Here is a 20,950-nt window from a genome sequence, read left to right as displayed (position 1 = left end):
CAGATATGAAAGAAAGTAGTTAATGTTCAAGGAACAGATCTTCCTGCTTTATGTGACACATGTAAAACAAATGAATGAATAAAGTAACACTCAGCAAGGTTTAGAAATAAACACAATTTTTCTCCTCCTGTTGGCTGAAGTCTTATCAATCCAATTTTATTGGACTTTGTTTGATAACCCTTTTCAGGGTGAAAAGTGGAATATAACTGTTCTTCTCAATAAATAAATACAATGAAATCCAGGTTTTCATAGCTAATGAAATGTGGTAAACCAATTACCATCAGAATAAGTGGAAAATTATGCACCTTCCTTTTCATGGAATTGTGAAGACACAACTATTAACTTCAAGGCCAGAAATTCACAGAGGAAGTGTTTGGTAAATATTCCAAGGAACAAAAAAGACACGCTATATACAAGCCATAGATAAATCTCAGGTTTTAGATCCAGTTGAATTCTTGGGTCTTACGTATCATCTGGTTTAACCAGAGCTACTAGACCTGGGCTGTGAAACTCCAGGAAACTGCTGGATGGCAGCAAGAAGCTGAAAGTCTGCTGCCATCTAGGGGTCACCTGGAAGTTTGCAGCCCCACTCTGATAGTCCTTGTTTTCTCTACGAAGCACTAATGTCATTAAAACTTATTTGGTAGCAGTAACAAATTTGCTCTGGTGGCCTGGCTTTCAACAGCACGTACCTTTCAGTCAAAGGTAACTAGCCTTAGAATAACATTTTCACTGCTCTCAGTACTGATGCCAAACATGCATTATTTCACTAACTGATTGCAGCGCAAACATCTTTATAAACGTTTATACATTTTCATGTATTTTATCTCGAGATGTTTAAATTATCCACCCAGTTGCCCTCCAGTTCAGTAAGACACAGGCCTGTGAGTGCTTTAGTTAAAGAGCATTTCAAGTAGAACATAATGCCACAGCGGGGAGGAGTCGCACCTAGAAATAAAAGGGCCATTATGATCGTTCTCTGGACGCCGTGAAATGGGGTTAACTCAGAGATGCACTGGTGGTGTCCCATTTTCAGCCAGTGCCTGGCAAACAGAAGACGGTCCAGCTGAAACCGGGGTGTAAGCTGGAGACTGATTAGTTAGGAAGCTATTGCTAAAGGCAGTCAGAGCACAATCTGTCCCATGAGCTCTCTCACATAGCAGTTTTCTCTGCCCTGAGAGATTCCACTGGAAATCCCTTAATGCACTATGCCCTTCATTTATTTTTGCTACTGGACATTTGAGAGCATTTTAGAATGCTGCTCTCTGAACAGCTGCCTGATGATGGATTGTGCTGAATTAAATATGTTTTTATCCCCCCCCCCCCTTGGTATGAACAGGCAAAGACTACCATCTACAGTGCGACTGTGAAGCTAGATCTTTCATTTGATAAATTCACGCTACTGGATAATATGGAGGGATACTGGATAACACAAGTACAGTTCAACATCTGGATTCTACTTGAGCGAGTCTATGAATAAGGACCGTGCCCAACATTCATGACAAAACTAATTTAGCGTAGCACTATAAAATTAGTTCTGAGTATCAGAAGAGCTACTGTAAGTTATATAATATAGACAGGGTAGAAAAAAAAATATTAAGTTTATGTTGTTCTTTAAAAGTATTTATAAATTAGTTCTCCATTCATGTTGTCTTACATATCACACAAATGATTGAGTTTAAAAAATCCTTGTAAAATATACCACCAACATTAAAACAAAACAAACACACTCATTTCATTGTGATTTCGGGGGGGGGGGGGGGGGGGAAGCAGTATCTGTTTTCCAAATTGTGAGTGACTGGCACCCCCTAGTGTTCGAATTAGCAGAAGAGTGTGTGAGGGTATGTGTGGGCATATGTGAGTGTGAGAAATATGCTAGGAGAAAATATGGCTAATACTGTAGCACTTGTGGAGGAAATTGTAGAACTTCCTGTCACCTTTGGAAAAGATGACACCTTATACAGAAACACAGCTATGAAATTAATATTGGATTTATAACAGGTTTCATGAACAGAGATGCACTGATCCGGAAAACAATCTGTTGGGAAAATCTAAATTAGCCTAAACTATTAGGATTTCAGCCTCCTTTCTCTACTCATTCATCCCATTACCTTTATGTTTTATAGTAATATTACCTAGAATTCATATTGATATAGCCACTCATATTTTTATATTTTGCAAGACTTACCATGTGCATAATACACAATTAACGAAAATGAATGACACTAATACTAGAGAATCTCCAGTTTCTAGCTGGTAAATTTCTCCTATGTCAACTGCTGTCTATTTGCTGAAGTGAGTAAGGCTCCTACAGTTCCTAAAGACCCACCTTCTTCTCTACAAGACAAGTTAAATCTATTTATCCTACCTAGTATTAATTATGTAAGCATGTAGTTTCAGGGTTCCTGGCAGGTGTTTTTCCAAACTCTTCCTGGAGAATGTACAGATTAAATTTTGAGTCCATACGGAGTGTAGCAGCATATAAACAGAGCCGATAAATAAACCTTTTCATGCAAATCACCTATTCTATCAACGTGCTACAGAATTTCCCTGCTGTTGACTAAAGTATATTGTACACTTTGAGGATGGGCTAAAAGAAAAAGACTGTAAACAATGTAAAAAAATACGAAAATCCCTTTTAGCCCCCGCTTTACTTTCTCCTACATAAAAATAGATAAGCAGAAAAAGTAAGCTGCTATTCATATATATTCGCTTACAGAATTTGCTTTCATAAGATAATGACCTTAAGCTATCAAACATTCATGAGAGCAAATGGAACATCTGTATCCAGAACTAGTATACCTCTGATTACCTCTGGTTGTGAGTGTTCAGACATACCTTGGTTGACTGTCATTAGAAACAGATGCTGAACTAGATGATCGTTACTCTGAACCATGCTAGGTAACCCGTATGTTCTTTAGCGACTACATTTCCAAGATTAAAACCAAAAAGAATCCCAGGAATGTATATTTCAGCTTGTCTTACTTATTGTTAAAAGGTAATTCACTTTGATTTTATTCCCCAAAAAAAGGTTTTGTAATTTAAAAACATGAACAAATTCTGACAAACTTTCGTAGCATCTGTCAAAATAGTTTGTGTATCCATTTCCTTTAGCCATCCAATGAATAGTGTGTGTGTACACAAGCACAGCAAAATTTGAATAAATAAATAAATAATAAAAATACACATATCCTTCCATGGCAGTGTGTTAGGGCTCCCAAGAAGTCAGCCGATGAAGCACTGATGAGATCCAGATTTGATTTATCTTCAACAGTGTCACTGTGGGACCATGGAATACACAGTATTCTAAATGGAACAGCTAACTCTCCTATAGTTTATGCATATGTATATTACTGTGTTTTTAAACTTTTGAAATCGATAATTGAAGAATGGAAAAAAAAATAATTCAGAGTAACATATCGTATCTTCCCACCTAGCGAGTTAAGAACGTCCATTGACCAAATGTATCAACTTCCTTGTTGTTCTTGTGTCAAAGCTCAACATCAATTTACCTATTCTTATAAACAGCACAATCTGTTTCAGAAATTAAATACCTGCTTCTCCAATTAAGAGAGCTCATATCTAAAACATGCATTTTAGAAAGAGAGGAAATGAAAGCGGGACAACTAAGTCTCATGCTTTATTATATTAGTCTAGACAGACCAAAAACAAGGAAGCTCATAGCTGCTTACGGAAGTACAGATTAATAGAAACTGGGATAAGAAGATGTGATTTATGAATTACCGTGGTTACAAGGTTTCAAAACAGGTGCTGCAGAGGTAGAGCTGAAATTCTGTGGTACATCTGCAGATTTAAAAAAAAAAGCCAAATAAAGGACTTTAGCACATATATTTCCAAAAGTTTTTTTTAAAAAAAGGTTAAACAATTGATAGAAAATTTGCACTTTGTCAATTTTGCTAGTTATCATTTTTTTTAATGCAAAGAGACCATGAATCCACAAAAGTATCTTGTAATAAATCAATCCACAGGTCCTTTGGACAAAAGTTACAGAGCAGAATGGAAAGAAAACTTGGGGTAGAGAACCCTGTTTACAGTGCAAATCTGAAGGCTGACATTTCTCTTAATCTTGACTCTGAATTACACTCTGTTCTTGGTCACACTGACCAGGCAGGGAGAGAAAAGGTGATACTTTCAGTAGAAAATGACAGTTACTTAAATGTCTCTAGACGTTTTTCAGTAAAGGAAAATGATATCCTGAACTTACTCTCTACCAACACAGAATTCAGTTTTAATTCCAAGCGGGTAAGAAGTCTCCTTGAGGCTATTGAGCAAAAAGAAAAAAAAGTCTAATAACTTTTTAACCCTAACTTCAGTCCCCCCCCCTTTTTTTTAATTGTACATGGGGGTATTTTCTTGTTACCTTCAGAAGAAGAGGAGGAAGGAGGAGGAGGAGGACTTTGATTTTAGATTCTCTTATCTTTCTGTTCCCCTCCCTCCCCACCAATGCAAAGTATTTTAACATACTCTTTCAATACCTCTAATTCATATTTGATGTTTCTTTTGGAATATTTTACTCTTTCAAAATTCTGAAACCATATGACCTTTTGCTTCGGATAGGGAATCAGAAGCTAGAGCTCTGATCCCCAAGAGGTAGGCCAAGCTTCTTTCAATAAAATGTATGTATGAATACACAATAGTTTGGCGCAGACACAAGGTCTTGCATGATATGCCTGGAGGCTCCCAAGGGGCCAGAAAATATTGCTGATCTGCTGTAATTTTTCACTTTAGGCAAAATTACTATATTGGTAGAGTCACACTAATACATGGCGAGCAGGTCAGTAGGGAATTCATAAGGTAGAGTTTTATAAATGAGTCACCACAGCCCACTTTTCCTACAACAAGCCATCTATTTATGTAACTTGTCCCACATAATTTAACTAATTCATTATCTTTAAAGATTGTTTTATATTTTCATCACAAATGTTATTTCTGACTCTATAAAAATATAACCTTTATATACAAACCTGATTGCTTGTTTATCTGTTACGGTTAAAATAAATCTTTCAGGCGCTTCTAGTCATTTCTGGTTGCATCCTCTTCCCACCAGGGAATTTAAAAGAATCTCATTTTTATTGTCTTGTTGACTTGTAAAATATACTGCTCAAGTGGACATCCCAGCTACATTTGCCTTTACAATCTGAAATGGATCAAAACTACTCCAAAGCAGTTTGGGCCTGTATTTTTCCACTAATGGGTGGCCTATTTTGAACTAGGCTGATTCTATAGAAAATAAGAGGGAGAGAGAAAAATATTTACCTTTAGACCTGGGTGTCCGCTTTCTTCGATCACGGAAAGCAGCCCCCGACTGCAGAGCCTCTAGCAAACTATCCATCACGCCTGTCTCATCGCTCTCTGTAAAAAAGAGATGGAGGGAATTCCTTCTGTTTTCTGGGTTACCATAGTAATGTCAAAGGATTTACAGGGATACAGGAAATACTGTAGCAATAAAAAGCTGACGATTCCAAATTCAGAGAAGCCTTTAATTTACTCATTAATCAGATTTTCAAGAAGTAAGCCCAGATAGCTTTACCCTGCAGCTGCTAAAGCAGACTTAATTCGATTAACTTCACAACAATGCATTCTCAAATGATACAGCAGTAATTTTAGGTGTAATGCAACTTCTTTCTTATGCCTTTACATCCCTCTAAACCTTGTATGAAACCAGAATTCCTCATAACTTGGGCTTCTCTTGCAGAAATTTATCTGTAAGACATAACCTGAGGTGTTGAGATTTGTTATTTGCATAAACTATATTAAACTGCTCTCATTCTGCTTTCTTTAATGGATCAGGAAGGGAGGATGGGTCTCTAGCACTTCCACTCTAGACCTGTAATTTATTACACTTAACTTCTGTATTTTTTTTCCCAAGTAACATTGCAATGAAAAGGAAAACTCTTCACAGGACTGCCAGACAGGAAGCAATCATTTCTCTCTTACAATGCTAGAGGATCTTATAAAGCTACTTACAGTCTCAATAGCAGCTGAAAAACTATGCACATATAATACCCCCTTGACAATAATTTCCATCTGTAATTGGAGTTACTTTTTTTAAAAAATCTGTATGTATGCAGTACTTGTTAAATAATTGAGCAATGTCTTTGGTTTCTCAAACGCAGTGTGTTGATGACATTTTTCAATGAATAGTTATCTTGATTTTAACCAAAAGGAGCTTACAAAGGGAATAAAATTAGTACCACAAGGTTAAATGTTACAACCGTTTATTTAAATATTTCTAGAGCTGTGCGGCTTAGCTATCACTGCCATTTACTTTGAGAAAGAGATCTGAAGCAATCTGGGAGTTGCTTAAGGCTCGCTTTTCTTAAGTGAGGGGTAGGTAGAAGTCAACAAGTTGAACCTGAAATCTGGAGCAGCAGGAAAGGGCCAGCAAATACAAGCATTCATAGTTAATCTAAGACTATGTCAGCTGAACACAAGATCTGCCAACTATCAAGACCCTCCGGTTGCTGATTTACAACAGTGAGAAACAATAAAATGATTTCAAACATCTAAAAATCCTTACTTGAAAAACAGCTAATGAAGTTGCTGGTGGCTTTTTAAGCCTAGTTCAAGGTTCTTCCCATGGTGAACAAAGCCCTATGCAGTTGAGGCACAAACTTCCTGCAGGACTGTCCACTCCCTTACAAAACCTTAAATTCTCCAGCTCTGAAGGGGGCATCTTTTGCAGGGCCCAGCCCTTTGTCTGACTAAAAGCAAAAGCAAGTTTCTGCTTCAGTGGGAACTTCACTGTGGAATAGACTGTTCTTGGTGTTCAGGAGGGGTCTTCTTCACTGCCTCTGGCCCATCAGTGTTACTATTTTGTTTCTACTTGTCATTCTTTTCCGTGTTATTTTATATACGTTTTTACTGTAAGCTGCCCAGAGCTATTAACACAGTGGGTTGGCAAATAAATTTTCTGGACACAATAAATAAACCAAAGGCAGGACTCTTGTGTTGATTTAAATAATTAGTAGGAATCATGATGAAGTACGTGCTCTCCTACTCAAGCCAGACCTAAAGTGTTTAGAGTTTTGTCGGTAATCACCAGTTCTTTGTATCTCATCTGGAAACAGCCTGGCAGCCAGCATTTCCTTGCCAATTACACACATACACACTTGAAGTTCATAATTACTCTACTTGGAGTCAGAGCCTGTCCTGTTGACAATCTTCAGGCTGCATTAAAAACTGAGCACTATTTATCTAAGAAATTATGTCTGAAGTCAAAAAGTAAAGCAAGCTTTTAGCTATGCATAATCACAAGAGATTCTTTCTGGGCAGCTGAACATTTAGTAGGAACATCAAGCCTATGGAAGCCGGATAATCTATATCTGCTTTTGCCCTAGGATACAATTTCTTCAGGCAATACAGCTGCTTTATATCCCAAAAGCAGAAATATATACCTAGGCATATATAGATAGGAGAAAAGGAAATAAAGTTCAAAATGTTAACTACAATGGTGGACTTCAAAAAGACACAGGTAACTAACATCATAGCAGAAGCCAAGAGGCACTTGTAACATTAACACAATCACAGTGTGCTACCATTTTGCAACCTATATTGTTCTCTCTTAATGGCCCATTTTTTAAATATCGTATTAAATGAGATCCATCAAGCAGCCAACATCAGTAATCAGCATTGAAAGGCTAACTTTATGTCAGCCTATAAATGTTACTAGATTTGCTTTGTAGAACTCCAACAGATGTCCTGAAGGACCCTTAAACCAGCCCTAGATATTCCTCTATTGACTTAAGATTCTTCTGGACCATTATATAGATGCCATTGTCTTGTTCCATCTTTTAATGTTGACAGGACTTTTTCCCCTAGTTTTTCAATTCTTATGTTATGTGGTTTAAAGCATTGTTTTACAGAGCCCATGAATTAACCCTAAAATGCAGATTATCCATCTTTTAAGTTACCCATATGTACCTGCAGCCCATCTGCTCCTCACTGTTACTTTCCTTCCACTTCACTTTCCCTTTGAGTCAATAAGTCAGCACAAAGAAAGACATTAATGAAAGGGAAGTAGAATCAACACCTTCAAAAGAACCAATTTTGCAATCCAGCTTCCTGTTATGGGTATAATGAGAAGCTTGGGTTTGTTTCATGCAAGAAGCAAAGAAGGATTAACTGTGGGTGCACATCCTCAATTATTAAATCAGCATTTGTCTAAAAGTAGTTACAATTTGAGGATGAGGAAATATGAAAAGAATCCAGAAGGGATCAATCAATCAGACTTAAACGCAGCAGGGAAACTTAAGTAAACTGCCTCTTCTGTCTTAGCAACCGAAACGACAGTTTATGAAACAATTGATCTAAACACCATCTAGAATAATCAGGCTGCTGACCACATTACCTGTTTTCATTTCTAGCAGGTGCTTTTTCTTTTGTTGTTTTTCTAGTTTTTCTTTTTCTGCTTTTTCTTTAGCTATTCTAGCACGCCTCTGCTTTTCTTCTGCTTCTTTCCTTCTCATGTTATCCTTTGCTGCTTGCTAGCCAAAAAACAAACAAACAAAAACCCCACCATCAGTATTAAATATTAAGATTTATTTTTTTAAGATTTTACAGCTCAGATAGAATAATGAATTTTTTTTACTTGGTCCACACAGACACAGTTCCCTTAAGGAGTGTCATCATTAGGGACCACAAGGCCAAGCCTTCTCAGTTGCTCCTTCCTTCCGTGGAACAGCATTCCTTCTGACATTAGACTGGCATCCAACCTATTACTGGTTTGGAGAGCCATTAAAAGCAGGCGATTTCAGGAAGCCTCGGGAGCAGAGCTGCTAGGTGAGGAAGACTCCTGTCATGGATTTTTGCATGCTGTTGCTGTTCTTGTAATGTTTACTTCAAAGCAGCTAAGAGTCCTACAAGGATTAGAAAGGTGTACTTGCAGTAAGCAAGCAAGCATGCGAATTTAAGAAAAAAAAGCTCTGTTGTTCAAAAGTAGTACAAATATCTTCTAACTTCAAATCCCCACTTGATCACAAAGTTCACAACATGCCCTTAGATGAGTTGTTCCCTAGCCTGTTTTCTACACTAACTTAAAATGACAACAAGGTGAACAAAGCTTCAAATTCAGCTTTGGTTCTCTCTCATGCATCTGAAATAAGGAGGATTTTGGTATAACAGCACAACAACTGTGCAACAAACTGAACCTAGACTGGTCAATCACATTTTAGTCTAGTATCTCAACTCATGTAGTTCCAGAAGGCAGCAATGATAAAAAAAAATTCTGTGTTGCCGTCAAACAAAAACTACACAAGAATGCCTGCATAATCCTCATCCGTTGAGTACAGCTTACGGTGGAGGGGAGTGGAAGTCTAATGAATGGGATGCTCAAAAAAAGCAGGCGCAGACTAGGACAAAAAGAAATGTAAATAAATTGTAAGTAGATTTAATACATTAACAGGACTTCTCACTAGATACCCAAATGATTGGAATTAAAACATATTTTGGGGCAAAGATGGGAAATAAAACCCATCATTGATAATCACAGTGTAGAAGCATCTTGACATCTGCTGTTCCTGCACAGTATATAATTTTGTTATGTGTTCTTTACCATGAACATTGTTCTGAAGTTGTTCAAGTCAGTCAGAAATTCTTCCACTGAAACCTTCTTTAAATCAATGGCGTAATATTCCATGATGTCCCGATACCCTTTTTCCATGCTATTATGTATCCTAGAAAGTTGCTGGAACTGTTCTTTTGCTTGAATGAGAAAGCTGTGTTAGGCCTGTCAAGGTTATATGCAGAGCAGAGCCATATGAAAACAAACCGAACTGAGACAGAGATTTCGAAAAGCCTTTCTAAGATTATTCACAAAGCTATAAAATGAGCAGTGCTATAGGGACAGCGCAATAACAGATCACCTTTTTTTGCTCCACAAAGACCCAGCAGCGTGCCTTTTTTTCCTTTTGCAACAATAACATTTCTCTCATGATATGCTTGTATTTAATATCTTTCAGAAAGGATTTCTCCTAGGAAACCAATGCAACCAATAATTAAGCATTCCCCAAACGATCCCAGCAACTTATCAAAGTGCTAACCCTCTATAACATTATGGGGGGGGACACCTATTTAATATTAAATTTACCTCCCAAAAATTATTTGCCATCATGCTTGTGGTTAGATTTCCACTAAAGGAAATATTATAATGCACATTTATATTATATATTAAATATTATAGTACATATTATCTAGCACAGTAGGGGGTGTTTTGTATGTAAATCATTTTCTTTTTTTTAAAGTTTATTACAATCTTTAGCCAGCAAATAAAGCAGAATTAAAAAAAAAAAAAACCAGAGAAGAGTTTTTTTAGATAATAGATAAACACAAATAAACGTCTACGGCAATCCATCATGCCAATTTCTTACTGTGGATACCCTGCCAAAGACCTGTTGCTAGATAACAAAACGTAGCAACGTTGTTGGTTATATAAAAAGCCTTATCAGCGAGTAGAAAATCATCACAGAAATGGCCTGATTGTCTGGGGGTTGCTGCTAGATGGGAGAGAATAAGAATGATTTGGTCACAGTGTCATATGAATCATTCATTCCAGATAAATGGCAACTACTTCAACTACCACAGATGCATGGGTAAAGAATGTGTATTTTCATGCCAACTGCTGTCATTGTTTGCAAAAGCCAGTCAATCTTTCATCAAGGCTTAAAATTGTGAGAATGATTTTGATAAACTGTTAAGGAAAAATGACGACAACTAAGTATGTAAATCATTTAATTAAAAAGTTCCCACTCACATAACTATCTATTTACTCATTGCAAGTGCTTAATACTTTTTCTTATGCAACATTTTCAAAGAGATTACAGTGCTGTGATTATTTATTAAATTTATTATTGCATGGAACACTACTATTTTATCTTTTCTATGGCAGCACTTTCTTGTGTCTATGTAAAGCCCAATAACCATGTTTAGCTTTATTTGTATGTTTCAACTCCATCCCGCCCGGTCCAGGAGCTTTACAAAATCTACATTAAATATCATGCTAAGAAATCATGAAAAGGTGCTAGCTACTAATGAAGCTTAGTGCCTCCAGGGCTTTTAGATTCTCAGCTGTTACTAGTTCACTAAATGTAACAGAAAACCTTCATTCAGAAGACCTTTATTTATTACAGCAAGTCTTACTGGCAATTTGATTTACTCTCTTATTCACAGGAATATATCTCCCCCCGCTCGTCATTACCTTCAAGTGGGGGATGTGGGTGTCAAAATACTTGCAGATGCCTTTGGAGATTAGCCTGAAGATTAATCCTTGATAGTAATCCTTTTTGCAATAACTGAACATAGCTTCCGTCTTCCCCCCTATTTCTCTGCAAACCTTTCACCTGTCTTTCACTTCTTTCCCTTTTTTCCCCTTCCCCTGTTACTATGGGTAGAAGGGAGGGGAGCTCATGTGCACATATTCACATATTTCTAAGTACCAGACTGGTTTATGTGTCTAGGAGAGAGTGGTTGAGAATTTGCAATAAATTCTAGAAAAAAGGAAGTGAAATATAACGTTCAATGCACTAATCTGGACATAAAATCAATATTCAATTAAAAATGGATTTGCTATCTTTAAATGGCCCTTCAAAATAAGAAGCAAGATGTGCAGACAAAAGAAAAGATAATGAGTAGCATTAAAATATTACATCTTTTGCTGTAATTTACTTTGAAAATCATATGTGCATGTTTGTAAGTTCTTAAATACTTCTCAAATACTTGATCTTTGTTTAACTTAGTGTTTAAATCCAGACAAGCATTAGATAGCAGCAGGGATACAGAGGACTGACGGCCCCCTACAGATGGCATTGATTTTTGCCACTCAGATATGATAAGCCTAATCTATATTCTGATGTAATTCTGACTTCTTTCTCCATTATAGTTGCGCAGATTTAACATCTTGGCTGATTTCTCTAAAATGTCCATCTACAGCCAACCAAATGCCACAAAAAAGCAGAGCTGTACCTAAACAGGTCTGGAAAAACCTGAAATGCCACTAGATGGCAACAGAGAGTATTCAGAATCTCTTTGCTACCATCCACTGGACTTGCAAGTCCAGATGTCGTGGCCCTAAGATAAACACAATAGTTTGTCATCTTAAGATATTGTAGCTGAGTGGCCTATAGAAAATAAGCTCATGCTGAATGAAAACTTTCATTCACAAACTTTAAGGAATCTCATTCTTAAATTTCTGATGGTGCGTTTTTACCAGGCACTGTTCAAAAAACCAGGCCATTCTGTTTTCCAGCCATAACAGCAGTAGCTAGGACAGCTTCTTCAGGCTATGTAGGATCATCTAACATTTACATCAAATACTCCAGTTTTCCTGGACATATTTTTTTAATTAGCAAGCACGTATCCATTACCAGAAACTAATGTAATTCCACTGTTCCCCAATTATTCTCTGTCTACAGGGAATGTTAACAGGAGGCTATTACATTTTAACAGTGTTTAAAGATCAGACCATCTGTTTAAGTATCACATGTGGATTTAGCTTAGAGTGCTTAAGTATTTTTGTGAAATTTCCAATAATACTGTTTTATAAGCTTACAATTTGTGCATGACTGTTGTCTGTGTTACACAAACATTTCACATTACCAAATATTTCATATCACTTCATCTTGGAACAATGCATTATAAACAACTTGCAGTATTGTAAGTTTTCCAGTGTGGGAATTATCTATCATATACAACTATCTTTTTAAATGGAAACAAAGAACATTTTTCATTCTATTTCATTGAGTTAGAAAGACTGATCTGCACTCTAAACTCATCACCTCTACAAATTAGAAATGGAAGAATCATTAAGCCACGTTGACCGCTGGGGGGCGGGGGGGATCTTCATTGTAGTGCTTTCAGGCAAAATTATTTTAAAATGTGAACAGGGAAATACATTCTGGTGCCATCATTTGCTAAAAGCAATCAATGTAACTGTTTGGAAAATAGTGCATGATTCTGGAAGGAAGGAAGGAAGGAAGGAAGGAAGGAAGGAAGGAAGGAAGGAAGGAAGGAAGGAAGGAAGGAAGGAAGGAAGGAAGGAAGGAGGGAGGGAGGGAGGGAGGGAGGGAGGGAGGAGGGGAGGATGAAATGGGATGTGAACCGTAAGAGAAGCAGGTGACTTCTTCTTGTACAATCAGATCAAGCCATCCTAGAGGCAGAGGGAGGTAGCCTTTTTGTAACAGCAGTCTTGATTTTACTATTTCAGAGACCAGTAGTAACATGATGGTAAGACTAAAAGTGTTGAAGATGACATTTTCAGCGACACTCTTTCCTTCCTTCTTAACCTTCATAAGCATCTTATTTTGCTATTCAGCATAATTATTTTGTTACTTGCTAAGAATGACCGAGAACTGGGTATTCAGGAGCCAGAGAATAGATATTTGGTGGCCCTTCCCAGACTGACTACCTCAGATATGGGCCAACAAAAACATGACACTTTATCTGCTTTACATGTCTCCATCCCAGAGTTTTCCTTTCATGCAAAGGGGACACAGAAACCCCTTTGTTTGTAAGAAGCAAAATCAAATCCATACATGCTAAAGGAATTCAGCAGAAGAACTATTGGAAGGAAGTAGCATAGTTTCTGTCATTCAGAAAAATTGTTTTAGATATTCTTTCAAACCTTAAGGAAATTAAACTAAGTGCTATTTATAGAAAAAAACTAACCAGCTTCAGCTCAAAAAGAAATTCAAGATGGGCAAACTGAACAGGTATCCCTCACTGGAGAGCTCCCCCTCATTTCTAACTATCGCCAGATGGCAGCAAACAGATGTAGGATTTAGCTTCTTTGTAAGAACAATTAAGATTAGTTTTGTTGAAACTGAGTGCTGTATGCAAAATACAAGTTATGCAAATACATCTAAAATCTCTTTCGAAAACAAAGAACGACAACAAAAGGATATGGACATTTTTGTCACAAATTTGTCATGAAGGTCTTCAGAAAGAAGAAAAGTCTCCAGATCCTTCTCAAGTTGTTTGAGCTGTCCTTCCATCTGTTTTAGGCTCTTTTCCAAGCTCTCTACTGAAACTAAATGCATGTGACACACACACACACAAACATAAAAGTTTAATTATTAATAAAATATTTTTTAAGTACAGGATACACAGCCTGCTCCAGTTTCATAGCTTACCAAACAAAAAATGTATTAAAAACATAAACAAGTTTCTTTAGCCACAACAAGATAATGCATGCACTTACTACTTCAATAAATGAACACCTTTTTCATGGCCAAGATAGAAATATAGACATGCATCATGGAAACCAAAGATGGCTTCAAACATTCAAAGATAATAAGAGAAATACAATTCTATCCGTGCAACCCATCCTAAGGGGAAGAATAATTTTCTAAAGATACCTTGTGTCTAAAAAGACAGTTACCTATAACCTTCAAAATATTATTATTTCCAGGACTTAAACATAAGCTATGACATACATTTGGCTAGAGGTCGTGACCTCATGTACCCAGTAACTTCAGTCATTGAGCTATTTCAGATCTTCCAGTTGACCTGTTAGCTCCAGTAATTTCTCTTGCACATTGCTACAAATCTGTTGTGTCTGATCTATGAATGTCCTGAAATACCTAATTCCTTGAGCATTAGCAAATTAGAATGTCACTATTCCTTATCAGAATATCATCTATACCCTGAGATATCACACAGCACCACTGTCTCTTTCAAGTGGATGAACCTGTCAGACCAAATGGCAATGTCCATGACATGCCTGCAATAGTAAATAGTGCAGGAATGGTCAATTGAATAATCCTATCAGAATGTATGGTATATGGAAAGCTTCTAACATACCTATGGATGCCAGAATATTCTCTTACAGTAACGTACAGTAATAGTTTTCAAACTTTCCATCAAATATTTTTAAGGAATCCAAGCCTCCTTAAAAATCCAAGGAATTTTATTCACACCAGGAAACAAACAAACAACAAACAGGTTCCAAGTACTTGTAGACCTGTGGAACTAATGACAAATGGGACACCTAGGCTAGTTGATGACTGCTTTCACTGCCACAAAACTATTCCTCTTACTTGTAGGCATTATCGCTTGCCTGCTTTCTTTCTGAATAAAAAGATAAAATAAAAAAGCTTCAAGATGAGAGAGTTGCACAAAGATGTTGTGTCTGCAAAGAATTTCTTGGATATGACACAGGAACAGGAGTAAAACAAATGCAAGATTTAAAAGAGGCAAGATAAAACAACATGCAGTGTGAAAAGTACCATATACGGTATACATTTAGAAGATACGACTACAGGTGAAATCAAATTTCAGATTTAATTTCATGAACTTTTTGCTCCAGCCTTGTAATTTTTAACCTTTTATTTCAAAGGCATGTATGGAAGCTATGAAAAACATTTTAATCTCCAGTTTGCTGCTTTTTGTATTTTTAACACTCTTGTACTTTGGATGGTGTGATACGAAACATAATCACTTTCCCCCTATATATTCCCTGCTAATTTAAGATAAGGGAAAGTCGTCCCGAAAGAAATAGAAGTAACTGTGAACGGATATTCTTAACTGCAGGCAGACGTTAATGCATACCGCAAAGTTAAAACTGTCCATTCAGAAATTATTCACTTTGTTCAGAGTTTAACAAAACAAAACATAAATATCAATACAGACCTCTACTTGCTTTGTCTAAGTGCTGCAAGTCTTCAAGAAAGCTCAAAACATTAGGATACTTTTCTTCACAGATTTCAACCAGGAAATGAAGCAGTGTTATCGTCTGATCAACTGATTTGGTATCCTTTAACTAGGCAACAATCAATACATAGTTTAAAGAATTGATATATTTCAGTTTCATCTTATTAAACGTTCACTTTTTACTCCCTAACACAGCATTAGATTTAACACTGAATTCAGATCCACAAGTTAAACATGACTTGGGGTGTAGACAGGTCTTAGAATGAAGACTGCCTGATGACCTCTAAGCTTCTTTGAGTTCTATCAGGAAAGAAAAGAGGCTGTACATTGAGAGATGAATTATGATAGCTAAGTTTAAATTCAACTGTGGGGATGATATTCAGATGCCCATCACTCTGTAACTTAACCAAAAAGGTACAAATCCAGCTAGTGGCATCCACTGGGGGAGTCAAAATGGGCAAGATGGCACATGCCTTTTCACCTGTTTGGTATACAACATGCACACACATACAGTACATACATTGTGGATACCACTGTATCCAGTATGAACATCAATCTGCAATCCCTGAAGATAAAGTTGAGGCAGATGTATTTCAAATGTCCCTCAAAATACTCTGCGCTTTAGAAACTTGAAGCCCTTAGAATGTGCTTATTTGCCCAGCTGAAACCTTAATAATTATTTGGGTTCTGAGGTTTATTGCCGATATATTACTGACATTATTTGTGCACAGGCACACATGGGCCCATCATGTTATTCTCATTTGGGGTACATAATGCAAAGCACAGAAAGAGTATACAAAATAAATTAAATGGACGAGGAAAGAAAGTGAAATATATTTACATCTAGGCCTCACAGCAATTCCTTCTTTATACCAACTCATACTTTTTTAATCTTCGCAAGCCATCCTCGCTTCCACCACGTCCATACACCAGTTCATGCATTATCTTTCGTTCTTTCAGCGTCTCACCACTCTCTGGTTGAGGATCTTACCAACTCCATCCAACTTCCGCTTTCTTGTTCTTCCTCTTTCTCACAATCCATTCAGTCTTCCTTCATAAGTTTGTTTTCTGATTTCATTCTAATTTAATCTCCCTCTATAACCAAAGCCACCTCAACATGCTTCTTTCATACTGGCCATGCACTTTTGTATTCAATCCTCAGCATCCATTCATTCTCGACCCTACATCTTCTAATTTATCATACACACTTCTTCTGCAGTAGCACATTCACCTCCGCATTCAACTAATTTTGGTTTCTCCTGACATACCGAATTCTCACTTTTATATAACCAAGTGGGCAGAAACACATTTTTATATACAGATATTTTCAGGTTTTTTGACAGCCATTCTTTACAATCAACCATATACTATCTATGTACCAGCATCTGCACATTTTAAAACTTCTCCATTTTCCGAACTTCAGTAAATGCTACCAAGTTACCAAAATTCATGTATCTGCTCTAGATAGAACCAGTATTTTTAACTGAGAAGATGAGCAGTCATAATTTCACTAAAACCACATTCATTCTGTCTGGTTCACGGAAGGAGAAACATAAAAATTAATTGATTCCACGCGCAAGCTATGTTGCAGTTGGTAGACAGAACAGATATTTACTGTTACTGTATTGGCAAAAAAGGAAGCCTAAACAGCATCAGCAATACGTAAAGGGCATGACTGCTGCACCAGATTCCACACGCATAGTCTGCTGAAGCACTCACTTTACATAAGGAGCAGAGGTTAAATCCAAACGTCTGTGCATTTCGCGATCCAGCATTCATATAGTTTCCCATCAGCAGGACTAGTTCTAGAAGCTGACTAAAACTTCTGCTCTTCTTTATCTCTCCACAGGCTGTGCTGACAGACATGATATCAGGCTTGATGTTATTCACTTGCTCCTCAAACTGAAGCTTAAAAAGTATAGCACTCAGCCGTGGTTTCAATCTCTTCACATCGCTCATCTAGTTGAAAAGGCAAGGACAAAACCCATGTTACATTTTAGCATAGAGCAATTTTGTACAATCTTGATATATACACATGCCAAACTTGAAGCTGCAAACTTTCACCCACACATTTATCTAGAGACTGGATGAATCGAGAATGGCTGTGTGAATGCTATTAAGAACTCTCTCCCGCTTCAAGGCAACTAGAAATGTGTATTGTAATATGTCAGGTTTAAAATAAATGTGCTAAACTCATCTGAATATTAGCTATTGGCTAATAAAGAATGACATTTTCGTTACAAAACATCGTTTATTTCAAACATCTGAAAATGTGATTAGTATATAAATAGTAAGTTGTATAAATAATCACAAATCTGTTAGTTCAATTAATTTGTTAGGAATTAGTAATTCCTTTTAGAATTGTGCTTTCAAGCTACACTATGCATAAAATACAAAGGACTATCAACAAGTAGTATTTAAGAAAAATGGTTCTTCCTTCCCCTATTTAAATATTCAGCTTACCGAAGTTTAAATATGCAGATATACAGAGGCATACACAGAAAAAAAGACCAAATTAAGGTAGCAGGATGGTGGTACCATGATCTCCATCAAGCCTGGAACGGCATATCATCCATCTATCTTAGTGTGGTCTTCACTCACCTACCTACCCTCCCCCAACTGGGTGGGGGCAAAAACAATGAACTGGATGTGTAGCCACTCAATTGTTATTTTCAAAAAAAGTGCCATAACATTCTTTCCTCAAGAGTAACCTATGAAAATTCCATACAACTTCATCTTTAGTCAACATGTAAAAGTAGTTCTTGGATCTTTAATTAGATATTGTATCTGGGCTGCAAGAATCCAGGGACCATTAGCTGAGTATCTGGCATCTCTCTGGTGTTATTTAGGGGTTGTCTAGATTGTCTGCAGACCAGGTATTATACGCCTACTTAAACATTTCATATGATGGAGTTTTTTTCAGACTGTGAATAAATGCCATGAAAAGAACCTGCAAAACATGGAGATACTGATATACTTAGAAATACTCTAAGCACAGCAACCCAGTATGAAACCAGCCCAAGGAGAAATATCTATGGACAAGCATCTTACACCTATGTCTTGAGAGCGGCTCCATAAGGTAGGAAGTAAAAAAGGCAGACACACGTTTTCAAATTTTTTACTTATATTTAGCTTGTGAATGATCTATGACCCATGCCAGAAAGCTTATTAGCCATTTATTTCAAATTTACTAGACTTATAAGCTTACTTACTTTTATTGATTATAGATTTTAATCTCACATACATGTATTAACCAGATTATAAACCTTATACTCATCGGTATCTTATAGTAAGTTTTATGTTACAATCACCTAACCTTATAGGCTGTTTCCATGTTACAGAAATATTTTATACTCTTGTGATTAAAAATATTTAAGAGTATAAAATATTGGACTCTATTTTAGGTTGGCCAAAGAACAAAATAAAATTAAGTGATTGATATTTCAACCTCACAGGCGCTTGTTTACCAAACTTTTATTAGGACATCATAGCTGCTACAGCATTGGTGCTATGAAAGCATCCAGGAAAAGATCCTAGAAGTTGGGCACAAATGAACGACTTCCAAGGCAGTTGCACAAACCTTGCACAGCTCTCAGTGATTTAAAAAACGAGTGTCTTGTGTGTGCTCTTACATGTCACGAAGCCCCTTTTCAAGGGTTTTGGACAGAGTAAGAGTTTAATATAATTATTAGCATGTTTACTGCAAAACTAGTCTCAGTATAGAAGGCTTATTCTCATGTAATTATTTTAAGACATGGGAAGGTTTCCTCAAACCTTTCCCCTCATACTTATAATGAGAAATTGAAAGGCAAGCAGAGTTTGTTGGCATAGCAGTAGAAGTACAAAGGCAGAAATTCAGAGATGTCAGAACTCCTCATTCATTGCCTTGGTGACAAGGGCAAAGCCTTAAAAATTCCTCATGTCAGGAATAAATGTTTAAGAAGTTGGTTAAAAGTCACATCAGAAACTTGATGTGACAGATGATTAACTCAGTCCTGACTACCAACAACCAAAGAGAGGCAGCTAGAAGACAACAAGAGACTCACAGAAAAGGACCATTTTTTAAAGAATAGAATCATGAAAATGATGTTTTGAAGTGATATTTTGAATGTCATATTTTGAAGCGAAGCAATCTGCTTACCACAACAGCAAACTGCTCTGGTTCAGACAAAGTCTGATATTCATCCTTCAACTTGGATAATTCATTGAGTTGTTTTTCTTCAGGAAGATGCTTTATTAAATTCTACATTCCATGGAAAGATCAAAAATTAAAAACTTTATAGCCTTTTCTTCGCAAGTGGTTCTGTGAGGCTTTATTTTGCATAATTAGTTGCACAAACAGGAAGGGGATAAATCTCTCTTCAGTCTCGTAAGACAGCAAAGCCAAAAACAGACAGGAAGGGAAAAGTAGTTATTACTGAAAAGTTAAGCACCCCTTAAAAAATCCTAAAAAATAAATGCCAAACTTAGTAGGTTATTTATTACATTTTAAACTATCCAAATACTATGTCTTATTGAAATCTGCTCATATGCATAGTATAAAAGAAACAGTTATCAAATCTTACAAGCTTCGTTTTATTAATAAAAACAGCGAGTACAATAAATACAGCAGATACAATCTGCTATTTTTGGGGATAATACCAAATTATTGGTATTATGGGTGTATGAATATAAAATTATGGTTGGCTGTATACCTAATAACTTCATGCATGACTTTCTTATATTTTAGTGCAAATGTGGTGGAATTTATGAAGACATAATTATTATAAATCCTTGTTGATAAAACTGTTCATCAATTTACTGCACCTGGATCATGGATTCTGATAGCTGCGTTTCATCTATTTCCAGAATCATTATTTTTATTTCTTCATAAGGTACTCGAAAAGAACCTAAGAAAATAGCTAAACACACCAACAGAGGTATTTCAGTATGCTTTTATTTGAGAAGGACAAATCAAGCTTAAGTACTAAAGTGTTTCCTTGATGATGGAGGTGGCCAGCCTGATCGCAGTGTTTTTCAGTCACTGTGTGAGAACTAACTCTTCACACCTGCTTTGGGAGGCAATAAAGGTCTGAAAAACAGGATGAATGTGGCTCAAATAAATAATTATGCAAGTGAGTTAAGAAGAAAGCAAGCTAAAGAAGGCAGGCAGGCCGGCCGGCCATCACCAGTAATAGCCAAGAGTGACAGAATAGTGATAGCAACTGCAGCCACAGGTGAAGAAGTCGTCATGGGCTGACTGATGGCTGCAGTTTTGACTCCTCCCTCCCCCCCGTGATATCAGGGT

At 36.8% G+C, this 20,950-nt stretch overlaps 1 protein-coding gene across 1 annotated transcript in view; it reads right to left on the bottom strand.

The window, feature by feature from the left end:
• DIAPH3 (diaphanous related formin 3) overlaps window positions 1-20,950 on the bottom strand; it is an 87,082-nt gene that overhangs the window by 46,685 nt on the left and 19,447 nt on the right. Inside the window, exons 13-21 of the mRNA XM_063304548.1 lie at window positions 20,470-20,564; window positions 19,805-19,906; window positions 17,383-17,622; window positions 15,643-15,772; window positions 13,917-14,041; window positions 9,575-9,739; window positions 8,372-8,507; window positions 5,278-5,373; window positions 3,745-3,804 (exon numbers count right to left, since the gene is read on the bottom strand). Coding sequence (XP_063160618.1) covers window positions 3,745-3,804; window positions 5,278-5,373; window positions 8,372-8,507; window positions 9,575-9,739; window positions 13,917-14,041; window positions 15,643-15,772; window positions 17,383-17,622; window positions 19,805-19,906; window positions 20,470-20,564 — 1,149 coding nt within the window. The remainder of the gene's footprint in view (window positions 1-3,744; window positions 3,805-5,277; window positions 5,374-8,371; window positions 8,508-9,574; window positions 9,740-13,916; window positions 14,042-15,642; window positions 15,773-17,382; window positions 17,623-19,804; window positions 19,907-20,469; window positions 20,565-20,950) is intronic.

Source organism: Candoia aspera, chromosome 5 (assembly GCF_035149785.1).
Source record: "Candoia aspera isolate rCanAsp1 chromosome 5, rCanAsp1.hap2, whole genome shotgun sequence".
NCBI lineage: Eukaryota > Metazoa > Chordata > Lepidosauria > Squamata > Boidae > Candoia > Candoia aspera.
The sequence above is the reverse complement of the archived record's forward strand: the minus strand, read 5'-3'. Positions and strand labels throughout refer to the sequence as shown.